Source organism: Bipolaris maydis (assembly GCF_028858645.1).
Source record: "Bipolaris maydis strain C4 unplaced genomic scaffold PSV08scaffold_2, whole genome shotgun sequence".
Lineage (NCBI taxonomy): Eukaryota > Fungi > Ascomycota > Dothideomycetes > Pleosporales > Pleosporaceae > Bipolaris > Bipolaris maydis.
In genome coordinates this window covers 3,459,082-3,472,107 of record NW_027093858.1, presented here as the reverse complement: position 1 = coordinate 3,472,107, position 13,026 = coordinate 3,459,082, and the positions used below count along the sequence as shown (strand labels likewise).

The 13,026-nt window shown below is 50.8% G+C and overlaps 2 protein-coding genes across 2 annotated transcripts; one reads left to right on the top strand and one right to left on the bottom strand.

Annotated features, from left to right (window-relative positions):
• Positions 1-5,181: 5,181 nt before the first annotated feature.
• On the top strand, positions 5,182-11,110 carry PSV08DRAFT_399410 (uncharacterized protein; the record flags this gene model as incomplete). Its single annotated transcript, XM_066093576.1, has 5 exons — positions 5,182-5,746; positions 5,803-6,574; positions 6,632-6,857; positions 7,088-7,116; positions 7,225-11,110. 5 exons carry the CDS (start codon positions 5,182-5,184, stop codon positions 11,108-11,110), a joined length of 5,478 nt encoding a protein of 1,825 aa, XP_065949880.1.
• Positions 11,071-12,631, bottom strand: PSV08DRAFT_271454 (uncharacterized protein). Its single transcript, XM_014224866.1, has 4 exons — positions 12,384-12,631; positions 12,203-12,325; positions 12,034-12,155; positions 11,071-11,971 (listed from the first exon to the last, which is right to left on the bottom strand). The coding sequence occupies exons 1-4, from the start codon at positions 12,571-12,573 to the stop codon at positions 11,426-11,428; spliced, it is 981 nt and encodes a 326-aa protein (XP_014080341.1). The 5' UTR covers positions 12,574-12,631; the 3' UTR covers positions 11,071-11,425.
• Between the last annotated feature and the right edge of the window lie 395 nt (positions 12,632-13,026).

Below are 13,026 nucleotides of genomic sequence, written 5' to 3'. Positions count from 1 at the left end.
GGTACGACTCAGGTATCTGGAATGGCCAGACCCGTCCGCGTGCCGAAGTGGCTCCGACGACAACATCTGGAGAGAAATTGGTCGGTTTTGCGATGGGTTGGTTTTAGTAGCATTATTTCCGTCGCCAGAATCTCCATGTAGGCGTGTGCGCCCGCGCGGTGCACCAGACGGCACGCAGCCTGACAGCGGGCTGTAGCTCTGCCAGTATGGGGAAGCCGAAGCAGCAGACTAGCACGGCTAATGCCGACACGACGTGAAAAGACTGTGTGAGCTGAAGCGATGGCGTGTCCGGCGTTTCCGCAGACGTGATACTGGGAGGGGATAGGCAGCGCAGTGGCAGGGCAATGCTGGGAGCAAGGCGAGGGAGCTGCTGGGAGGAGCAGCAGCAGCAGCAACAAGCGCACAATCTCATCTTACTGCGTAGATGCGATGCGGCACGTGCACGGCCCATACACGCCCACACCCACACCCATCTCTCTATCCACACCTACACTCACACGCACACGCACACGCACACACACAGGATGCCGCTTATCCTTTGTGCATCGGCCAATATTGCGCCGTGCAAAGCTGCCCATTCCACTATTCATAGCCTCGCCGCCAACACCTCACTGTGCTTCCCCAGCCATGTTGACCTCATGTGTGCGCTGTGACGGACTGCACTTGCACTAGCGTTCCCGTGGTTGTATTTTTAGCCCAGCCGACAGCCTAGTCCTCCTTCACCCCCAAGATTCTGCCTCGCCAAAACTGTCACCACATCCACGCTCTTATCACCGCCATCCAGGTCCTTTGCATCCCTATGACGGCATCTGCCTACCCTGCAGTCCACTCTCGCTGCCCGAACGCTGCACACTGCTGCCTTGGCTTGCTCTAGCCCGTGATCCTTGGCCCAGCCCAGAATATCTCTCTCCGCATCCCAAGCTCCACTACCGCGTGCACCAGCCTTGCTGTGACGTGACGTCCTCCTTGCTCCTCCACCGAGCCCATGAATAACGCCATCTGAGTAATCACTCGCCATACCTGTGCTCGCCCAAGCGCCGCTGCGCAGGCCACATGGCCGCTGCCATCTGACCTCAGCACTTTAACTGTTTTCCTTGTCGACTACTTTGGCTTCTCTACACTGATTCGCTTAGCCCTTTAATTGTTGCTATTCCCAACTCCTGGCTCAGGTACAATCTCTTTCCCACGGTCGGGTCCCACCCCTAGCCTCAGCCTACAGACTCACACCAACCCAAGCTTGCGCCTTCGACATGCCTCTGCCTTCCATGACTCGTCATATAGCCGCCCCGCTACTGCAGCCCAGAATACCTCTCTCTACTCCACAGCTACCCAAGGTCGAGCTTTGCTGACTATCCAGTGGACAGGTTTCGGTTTTCACCCTGCATGCTATCCGAACCATGGCTTGTTCGGTGACCGTCTTACAGTATTCCGGCGCTTAAGCTTCCATTTAACCTACACAGCCAGCCCGTTGTTACAAACTAAGACATTCAGCACTCGTGCTAACAACACCTCCGACGGCTGCAGCAACGGTCGTTGAGGAGTGGCGTTCGTCTGGATAACTCGGCTATCCTGACAGAAAAGCAAATATCAACTCTTAGGCCTCCCGAGACATACTCCTGACTTGCCGCTTCAGGGGTCACGGAAACAGCCGCTTAATGGGGAAAATATTACGCTTCCTCGCAATATCCTCTGGCCCAGCATTCGTGTGCTGCTTGAGCGTTCGACAATCATCTGATCTAGAGTATGAGGCGATGCAATCTCTGCGAACCACTAATAATAGTAGACAAACAAAAAGAACCAATCATCTGCTCGGCGTACTCGACGGTGGATGTGCAGATATGGCACATAAAAGTTATGTATGCTGTAATGCGGCAAAGTACAGCAAATGCCACATTACTACACACTCCTCCGAACCCAAATTCAGCCTCTCTGCCGCACTTCTGGTTTTTGCTCCATCTCAAAGTGCCGCACTCGTGTCATTGCGGGACCGTCCGCAACGGTAGGGCGTTGCGTTCCGAGCCATGTCGCTGTGCCTCCATGCGAACCCTTACGCCCCAACGGGCGCCTGTGCATTCTTACTACCCTTTACAACGAAGCAGACTTTTTTTTCGCGAAATACGAATGTACCTGTGCCATACTTAGCGTGCCACCGCCACAGTCGGCGCGCATCGTAGAGAATGCCGACATGCTCGTATTACTATGCTTGATGATAAATCGTATCATGGTGCACTGCGTCTGTCAGCGACCACTATTCTAGCCGGACTACTACCTTAACTCGGGCTGAACAGAACTAGCAGCGTGTTACATCATTAGCTGATGCATCCAGTCCCAGCGATGCAATTCTTCATTTTTTTAGTGTGGCATAGTTGCCTACTGTGTGTGCGATAAAAAGAAACTCCGACTACAAATCAATTCTGCGCAATCATTACCGTTTTCGGCAGTGCATACGAAGACCGATGAGTTTTTGGATTGGTTATTGTGTCGATCACCAACAACATCACATCTGCTTCTCTTCTGAGACACAGCCAGTGCTAGATTATACAAATGCCTGTCCGTCTGCAAGTCTAAAGTATGACATGTGACATTAGATACATCGGCACTTCATCTATGATTTGTCACATGGTGAAGTTCACTAAAACGCCCGTCTCCAAATTTCCCACCGAGAAGAGAAGAAAATACGACAGATGTCAAACCAAGTCCATCTCTGCTCTAGTGTTCGGAGCAGAAACGGTTTTCTCCAGTGACCATTTTCCTAATGCACTACAAGTATGTCACTCCTGTCGTATACAACTCAAGCTACAGCATTTTAGTGCATGAAACACTTTTCCATAGCTTCCCTACTACGCCCTGACATCAAACAAGAGCTTAATTCGACGTCGCACTCCACCGCAAGCCAGCCAGCCAGCCCCGTCTCTGACAGCTGCAGTCAGCAATACGAACCCAGCTCTCATGAACAAACTTTGCAAAGCACCGTCTTTCCAATTGGTGACGTGCATCTCAACCTTCCCCTTGAGCCACACACACACACACACATACAACGGCACCGAACGTGCATAGCGGTGCGCCTCCCATCTAACGCACGCTTAGATCCGTGAAGCAGAGGCCAGTCTATCCAATAATCCCCAACCATACCGCATCCTCACCTTTCGCCCGCAAACAAACTACTCACACACAGCCCTTTTCTCTCTCTCTCTCTCTTACACCCCCCTCTCTCTCTACTGCCACGTCGGCCACCAGCCCCCTTCAGAATTTAAAGTTCGCCGCTAAACCCTCCCCCAACGGAGACCCACTCCCTACTTTCCCACGAACCCAATTCCTTTTATTCCCGGGCCTCTCGAGGGGGGAGAGAACCAAAAAAAAAGAGGCTTTTTTCTTTCGTCTCAATGATGTTATTTCCTTCCACCGCAAGCACTTTGCGCGGTCGATTGTAGCATAGGCTGCCTGCGCCTCTTTCTCTCTCTCTCTCTCTCTTTCCTTCAAGCAAAAAAAAAGGATCTACATAAGACTACGTAGCTACTAATAACTTTCTCGGACGTCCAACCCCCAAAACGTCATCCGACATTTGCTTAATGCTTATCGTTGGGTAGTATAGCTTGCATCACAGGCGCTGTCTCGCAAAATTAAAGGCCAACAACGCATGGAGAATTGAGAGGGTGGGCGATGCAAGGACCACACACAAACCCGCCCGCCCGCTGACTTTAGCTTTGGCGGCGTGAGCGGGCGGGCGGGCGGGGGGAAGGGAAGAAAATCGCTTGCAAGCAAAATACAAAGGGTGGGTTTGTGGCTGGAAAGTGGCGTTTTTCTTGGGTGGGTGGGCTTGAAACGACTCAGAGGCCACAACGCAGGATGGGGAGGGTGCGGCGGTTGCTAGGGAAAATTCGGGGAGGAACAGAATATGATGGTTACTGAAGAATTTTTTTTTCACAGCTTGAACTATGATTTTTAATAACTAGGGATTGTGATGAGATTGAGTCATTGAGCCTTTTTTTTTTCAATTTCCGTTAGGTGTTCCGTTTTTTTTTTGTGTGTGTTGGGCTGGGGTAAGTTTTGGGGGTGTTTGGTTGGGCGCGAGGCTGAGAGCGAGGCTGATTGTGACAAAAAAGATGTCGGGGCTTGGTATTGCCGACTGCCTTGGTTTGCGTATCTGCCTTGCGCGAATCTGGAAATCAATACGGAGGTGATCGGGAATCGGGTGCGGCGTGTCTGATGTAGATAACGCCGCCGCCGCCCACTCTCTCCCCCTCTCTCCCTTGCCCCCATTCCCCTGAAACCAGTTAGTAACATGCCAGGAACAGGACTTTAACAAGGTAAATTGTCCAAGGGTGAGTGGTGGGGCTGAGATTTACTCCCGTCTGCCGATCATGCGCGGTACTTTACTGCGAAGAATGGTGATGCACTTGATCGCGTTGCACTGGTAACACGAAGCAGGCATTTGAGACTGTGGCTGGAATTACAAGATTCTTTTGCTGTTTCTGTTATAGATAGCATAGTGAGAACTCCGTAAGCCTACTATTCGAAATTGCATTTCATGAGGCTGCTGGCCTCGTATTCTCGGGAGGCCTAAGGAGTCGCGATCGATAAAGTATTTAGACTGACTCATGTACCTTCCGCGGGGACATAAACAGCACGTCTAGACATCGTCACGTCTTCCTGGGATATATGGGAATCAAGCTTCACTGTGTCCAATGGCCATGTCTCCGATTGTCATCGAGATCACCCCGGCAATACTCTCCGCCTTTTTGCTTCTAGTTGAATTTTCCGTGATGCTAGGCCATGGATCATCACATCGAGCTCCCCAGTTTTCCATATTCTTAGACTGATTTTGGAGTCTAGTAAGTACCTTTTGGGACTGGAATCGCAGAGAAAAGTACCAAATGGGGCTATCGTGAAAGATGTGATTGGATCGATCATCTTCCCCGCGCGCTTGTGTACTTGGCTTTGTACGGCGACTACCTCTGCCGGGTTATTGTGAAGATCAATTTGAACGTGGAAAGCTGGGAGAAGGTGCATATTTACCGACATGTCATTATGAGCAGGCCAAGGAAGTATCCAGGCTGGCGGTGAAAGAGGTAATGTATATATAATATCTCCGTACAATTGAGAAGAAGAAATATATCAAGCAATTAGTGGGTTCTTCACAATTCCATCTCAAATTCTACAAGCCCCTGTAGTGCAAGCATCATGAGGTTCACTCAAACTGCAGCACTGGCTTTGCCAGCCATAGCTGCCGCCTACCCCGGCATGATGGGGGCCACATCCCGAGCAGAGATGGAGCAACATCTCCGAGCGCAAATGGAGAGCGAAGATCTTGCCAAACGAACCGCCGAACCCCAACTTCTGAACCCCATCGGTAATCTCCTTGGCTCAATTGGCGACCTGGTTGGCGGACTCTTGACTTCAGTCGGCCAGGCTGTTGTCAAGAAGAGCAATAAACGTCCTGAACCCGGCTTCGAGTTCAAAGCTCCTGGACCAAATGACTCCCGTGGCCCTTGCCCCGGTCTCAATCTTCTTGCCAATCACGGATACTTGCCGCGCGATGGATACGTCAATTTCGGACAGGTGTTGGAAGCTACTGCGCGTGGCTTCAACATGGGCGCGGATCTTGCTACAGTCCTTGCCACATTTGCTGTCTTGGGTAGTGGAGATTTCGATGGACTGTCGTTCTATCTCGGCTCAGGAAAAAACGGCATTGGTGGTTTAAACCGCCATTCTGTTGTTGAAGCCGATGTGTCGCCCAACCGCGAAGGTATGGCACTGCCTCTTCACCATGTAAATCCGATCCAACTAATTCTCTTGAACCAGACTACTACAACGGCTGTGGCGACAATCACCACATCTCCTCTCGCCTCGTCAAGCAAATGGTTGGCTTTGCCGCCAAAGATCCTAAAAAAGAGTTTAGCATGAACGTCATGGCAGAGCACTATGCGCAGTCTGCCAGCTTCAGCAAGAACAACAACCCCTTTCTTTACTACTTTCCCTTCCCCCAAATCGTATCTCTCGGCGCCTTTGCCTTCTACCCTCAGTTCTTCTCGAACGGGACGTACGGTGCAGGCGGCGTCCCAAATTACAAGAGTGTCATGAGCATCATTGGTTCCGAGTACGATGCGCGCATGAAGGAATTCAAATACGTTCCTGAGCGCTGGCCAGAAAATTGGTACCGCCGCGATACTCCGTACGGTGCTGTCCAAGCCATTACTGATGGCTTCTTGGCCATCTACCCGCGCAACATTATCGTACCAGGAGCAGCGCAGGTCGGCACGCCCAACCTCAGTGTTCAGGCGCTTCTTTGCGATGTGTATCAGGGTCTCAACTCCATTACTCCGCTTGCGCTTGGTGGCACAGAGGAGAACGTGGCAAAAGGAGTTTCTTGGGCTCTTTCAGTCTTGGATCCTCTACTTAGCAAGACGGCGCTGGGGTGTCCCGACAGCGTTATCTCGCCCAACTTTTTGTTTCCGGGTTCACAGAAGGAAGGAGGCCCCACAAACCCGCCAAGGATTCCGTCGGATCGTTGGACAGGAAACAATGTTTATGGAAAAGTGTATTTCGGTGGCAACAAGGCGCCCGTAGAGCCCATGTGTAATCATTAGAGAAGGAGGGTAGTACTTGTAATCTTTGTAATTGATAATGATAGTGAGATTGCGCATGGATTGTCGCTCGAGCTTCTTTATTTTAACGTGATTGCAGCTAAAGAAGTGCAGAGGTATCCCATACATAAGAGCAGTGACAGTAGAAACAAGCCGTGTAGTTGGGACGGCCAAATTCGATTACGCCGAAAGGTTTGTGGTGGTACGTTTGAGTTTAATGATCCTGGTGCAGATCGGTCGAAGGTGAGGCAGATCGCCGCAGGGGGCTCAAACGTAAGTAACGTACCGTACCGTACCGTACCGTCGCTGGGAAGGTCCGTCAGCACCGACGTGCGGAGAAAGGTGACGACAACATGACGGCGGTCATCTGGAGGAGTGCAAAAAGGTTGCGTTGCACTGTTGTGGGACCATGAACAATAATGTTTACAATGGCAGATTGACGATGGAGCGGAGAAGAGCGGATGAGGCTAGTTGGCGGGCTGAGACGCTATCGCGACTGGTAGCATGGGCGAATTGGCCAGGCCATGGACGCGTTAGTAGCCTTTTGGGCACCGACCCACGAGCGACGAGCGACGAGCGACTCAGCGCGGTTCACTCCTTGAGATGAGCATCGCAGATACACCCACTTCCCTCGATACAGTGCGCGGATGAGGAGATGGTATAGGCTTGTACTCAGGAAGAGAGAAAGAGCGAGGGCGCCAGATGCAATGGACTCCAAAGGACAGCCCGAGCATCCCATGCATATAAACGCGGCTGCGATTACACTACTGGAAGCGCTGGATGTCGACAAACGCCCTTCATTCGTCCTCGAATTGCCCTCTCACTTGGCGCACGATAAGCCGCTCGATCTGGTGTATTCCAACCCAGCTCTGACAGCGGCTGCTGGGTTGCTGGCCAGAATAACAGGACACAATGAGACGAGCATATTGGATGAAAGCACCGAATCTCAGCTTGCTTTTCGGGATTGGGTCTGCGGAAGGACACAAGAGGGTAGCCTGCAATGGCCAAGCCATGTCTATACCTTTGAGGGCCATTTATGGAACGCCTTTGCCATTGGACACTACAGAGTCATCAGCGGAGTGCCCACATCACTAATGCTGGCCAACACGGGGCCAGGAGCCAGAAACCATCGAAAACTGAGTCGCGAGAGCAAGACGCTGGAGAGTAAACAGCTCAGAGACGCATCACCTACCACGCCTCCCACGCTACCAGTACAGCTGCCTGTGACCCCCGAGAATGGTGCAGACTGTTCTGATACGCAAAAAGATGCTCGGCGTGGGCCTTTTGACTACACCTCGGCTGAATTTCCACCGGATATAATACCTGGACTTCATATTGATTACTTTCACAGTGTAGACTGGGCCAATACATCCCTCGGACCGGTACAGTCATGGTCACCTGACTTGCATTGCCTCGCCAACATGGTCCTTGGCAACAGTGGACCGACCATCTTATATTGGGGTGATGATGGTGTAATGCTATACAACGAGGCATATATTCAGCTACTAGGCAATCTCCATCCTTGCATGGGCAAGACCGTCCGCACCCATGCACCCGAGCATTGGAACACATTCCAAACCATCGTTCACCATGCCAATGGCACGGATGAACCTCTGGCTGAGCCAGACATATTGCTGTTCATCGATAGAGACGGACGTGTTGAAGAGACCCACTGGTCATTTCGGTTTGTACCAATATTGGATCGCCATCGCGGCACAAAGGCCTACTACCAAACCTTTTTCGAAGTGACCGAACACCGTCTGCTCGAACGCCGTGTCTCTAGTTTGGTATCCATGGGCACTCAAAGCCAACGTGCAAGGAACTTTCCCTCCTATTGGGACACAACCTTGAGCTCTCTGGGTCTGAACGATAAAGATGTACCGCTAGCTCTGTTGTATGCTGCTGAGCGCCATATAAGCGCGGAAATCACATCAATGTCATCGCCAGGTAGCACATCACCATTGGACGCGTGTGTGCTCAAGGGTACGATTGGCGTTGAGGCTGGTCATCCCATCGCTCCCACAACTATCAACGTCAATGAAGACTCGTACCTGCTTTATTCCCATATTCGCCGCGCTGCGCAGTCCAGAAAAGCTACTGTTGTGCGTCTGGATCAGCTCTCTGGATCCGGTACTGCCTTGAGAGACATCAAATGGAGAGGCTATGGAGAACCCTGTCGCACCATTGTTGTGTGCCCAATTATTCCGACAACCGGCAACCAGGTCGAAGGCTTTCTCATCATTGGCCTCAACCCCCGTAGACCATTTGATGAAGACTACCAGCAATACCTCCAAGTCATGGTCCGTTTGCTAGCTACTTCGCTAGCTTCAGTCGTCCTTTTTGAAGAAGAGGTTCGGCAACGAGAAAATGCCATTGCCCAGGCTGCACAGATCCAAGAGCAATTGATGGCTGAGATAAAGCTAGAGGAAGGCAAATTCCAGCGTTTTGCAGAGCGTTCCGATGTTGCCATTTTCATAACAAATTCCGTTGGGGACTACACGTATCGAAACCAGCGCTGGTATGATATGTTTGAAATTGCCGGGTTCCATACCAATGCTACAGAAGCATGGAACACTATTGCCTTCGAAGAAGACATAGCTTACTGTAAATCAATGTTTACGAAGCTCGTGGTCGATAATGAAAACGTTTGTTTCGAGCTGCGGACCAGGATGCCATGGTTGCCACCCTCGGACCTCAGCCAGTCACAAACCTTAGACACTGAGCACTTTAGGTGGATTCTGTGCTCGGCTTATCCTGAGATAGGATCCAGCGGTGAACTTGTCGAAATAGTAGGAAACGTCATTGACATCTCCAAACAGAAGTGGGCCGAAGATCTTCAAAAGATTCGTACCGCCAGCGCGCTCCAGGGAAAACAGCATCTCGAGCACTTCATCGACACGACTTCGCATGAGATGCGCAATCCCCTGAGTGCTATTATGCAATGTGCAGATTCAATTATATCTTCGTATGCACAGGACGAATGTCGTGCGATGACTACAAATGGGTGGTCAGCTTTCCTGGAATCTACATTAGACGCTGCACAAACTATCGCTCAATGCACCCAGCACATGAGACATATAGTGGACGACGTTTTGACAATATCCAAGCTCGATTCAGGTCTTCTAGACATGACGCCAGTAGTTGTACAGCCTGAAAATGTAGCGAGACACGCTGTCAGAATGTTCGACGCCGAAGCAAGAGCTGCAGGAATTGATATTTCGTTGGTAGTTGACCAGTCCTACCGTGACATGGAGATCGATTGGACTTCCTTGGATCCAACAAGGGTGCTACAAATTCTCATTAATCTTCTTACTAACGCTATCAAGTTCACGCGCCTCGAGAAGACCAAATCAGTCAAAATGACGCTTTCTGCCAGCGTAACAGAGCCAACGTCAATTCCTGGAGGAATTCAGTTCAACGAAGAGAGACTAGTGGACCACGACCAACGCCTTGAAGATGACTGGAAGCATGCCCAAGATCTCATGTACCTGCAATTTTCCGTCACAGATACTGGCCGCGGTCTTTCAGAGGATGAAAAGGGCACGTTGTTTACGCGCTTCTCACAAGCTTCGCCTCGCACTCACATCACCTATGGAGGTTCTGGCTTGGGTCTGTTCATATCGCGACGCTTGACCGAACTGCAGGGCGGTGCTATTGGTCTTTCCAGTCAATCTGGCAAGGGCAGTACCTTCTCCTTCTACATCAAAACAAGGCGAACGAAGCCCAGTACGAAGAGAAACGGAAGCTTACCACATGTATTCCGCGAAGATGTAAAACACCGACCTCTAGTGAACTTGACACGACCCGCGGCTCCCTTGCGCTCCTTCACCACCGGAGACGCACGGATAGCACAACCACCCTATCCAACTATCCGACGGTCATCAGCAAACTCCCAGCAACCTCTTCCGATCCGCTCCCACACCGACCCCGAAGCCCTCCCCATCTCTCAAAAATCTCACTCACAAGACCCTAAGCCCCTCACCAAACCCATCCCGCAACCCCTCCACGTCCTTATCGTCGAAGACAACCTCGTCAACCAGCGCGTCCTCGCCAAGCAGCTCCGCGCCCTCAACTGCACCATCAGCGTCGCAAACCACGGCAAAGAAGCCCTAGACTTCCTCCCCAAAACCACGCTCTGGAACCACACGCACCCCCTATCCTCCTCCTTATCCCGCAAAGAAAAATACCACGTCCCCTCCACCGAACCCATGCCCCTCGGCTACGACGACGACGTCCCCGCCATCCCGCTCAACCTCATCCTCATGGATTGGGAAATGCCCGTTATGAACGGGTTGAAGGCCGTGGCGGAGATTCGGAGGCTGGAACGAGAGGGATTGCTGAGGGGTAGGGTCCCGGTTATTGGAGTTACGGCGAATGTGAGGGAGCAGCAGATTAGGACGGCGGTGGATGCGGGTATGGATGATGTTGTGGGAAAGCCGTTTCGTGTTGCCGAGTTGTTGGAGCGGATGCGGGATGTTGTTGCGGGGAGGTGTGCAGGCGAGGGCGAGGAGACAGGGGGGCAATGAGAGTTTTGGGTGATGGAGGGTTGAGATGGTAAAAGTGTTTCCACTCGATCTTTTTTGTTCCACTGGGCGATAATTTGTGAGAGGAGTTTGTGCAGGGTGATTTGGAGTGCAGAGCACGTTTTGCCTTGGTCATGTTGTCATCTAGTCTTTTTGGGCGATTAATTACATGCCTTTTGTGTATAGCCAGTATTTGGTATCTAGCGACTTCTCATCCTTTACCAACGTAAGCAAGTACTACCCAAGTGCAAACAACAATTTTTACAATTCTATCGTATGTATTGTCATGAAACTATCGATACTTTGTACATATAACACTCATAGCTTCTTAGGCCGTATATCCTTTTTGATATGAACTCCAGGATTACTCTGCTTAATGTCTCTCGGAACCATGGACTCAGACTGCTCTTCGTGCTCAAGATTGCGAACACCGAGTTGCGTTTTTAGGATCGCAGCTCCTCCTGGTTTTCTTCGCAACACAGTTAAATTCCGCCGGTTTGGGTTTACGACGGTTTTGATTTCGATTTTGATCGGTTCAACCAAAGAGACATTGGGCAAAGTGCTATCAGCTCGCTCGATGATTTGGGCTACTGTGCCGTCTTGTAGCGTGGTGGAGATAACCTGTTCACCCTGGGGCTGAGGCTCGGGTGGATTGGAAATGACCTGCTCGGAAGAAGAGAACTGGTGTAGCATGTGGCCATGGTTGGCTGCAAAGAGGTTTTTGAAACGTGTGAGTATGGGGACGACTCCCTTGACTTGAACGTCGCCTCCTGTGGCAGCGCCAGCAGCGGTCGTGACTGCTACTCCGGCTAGTTCGATACCTATGTCTGCAATTTTTAGAGCGACATTTTCTACAAAACGATGCTAAAATAGTGGTGGTCAGCTTAAAATTTTTGTTTTTTTGAGTGCACTGTGATTGCTCATACTTGATACATCTTTCGCTCTCGACCAGCGATTGCAGGCGGGTGGTATACGATCCATCTAAATGTTTTCTTATTGTTTTGCCCATAGTGAAACTTTTCATTGAGCTGCAACAAGGCCCAGCGCTCTGCAAAGATCAGCAAGATTCATCACTACGACTCGTCACCTTCATACTTGCGGGGTCATCGTCATTGTATTTTTCCCTCATTATGTCTATAAGATGCAGGTTCTTCAAATGCGGCGCCCCCTGCATCCTACTCTCAATGTATTCGGAAGCAATGAAGATAAGTGTTTCTCCTGCACAAAAGTGTCAGAATAATTGATGAACGTAAGAACATGTTTTGCGACTATTCACCTTTTGGTGCCAAACCATTGCGGTAACCGTCCCTAGTTTCAGCGTTGTCCACTCTGTCACCAAACCAACACTTGTCGACATAGTATCTGGCCTGTTGTTGTGTCTTGTCGCTCCACCATTCGAGCTCTACAGGAGAGAGCTGCTCAAGAGGAAAAGTTATCCAGTCACCATAGTTTGGTATGATAGCCATGATACTGAGCACTGGTGAGGTGAATAATTTCGGTGAATAAAGATATCTGTTATTCGGGAGATGAAGTCAAGATACAAGATGAAGTATTTGGGCGGTTGATTGATTGATGTATTTCTTGACGAGACATTGTGGCTTGCGCAAGGGGCTCTGATTGTTCAGTTGGTCTCTCTCACGGTTTGGAAGAGGCGTTCTCGAATTCTCGCCTACCTCCGAGCCGAGGGTATTCGGATTGCCTAGATGGTGAGCTAAAAGAAATGGTGCGCCTGTCAGTTCGGCTTTGCCGCCCCTTGTAATGAGCTGAGAGAGCACCCGGCGCGAATGAGCAGCTGACGCCAATAGTTCTCCATGGTGACTAGTCCATGTTTTGACAACGGACCGTTCCTTTTTTAGTGTCATGAGGTCTAGATTGAGAGGTGCGGCCTAAAGCGGCCACTTTGACAGCCACAAGCGATG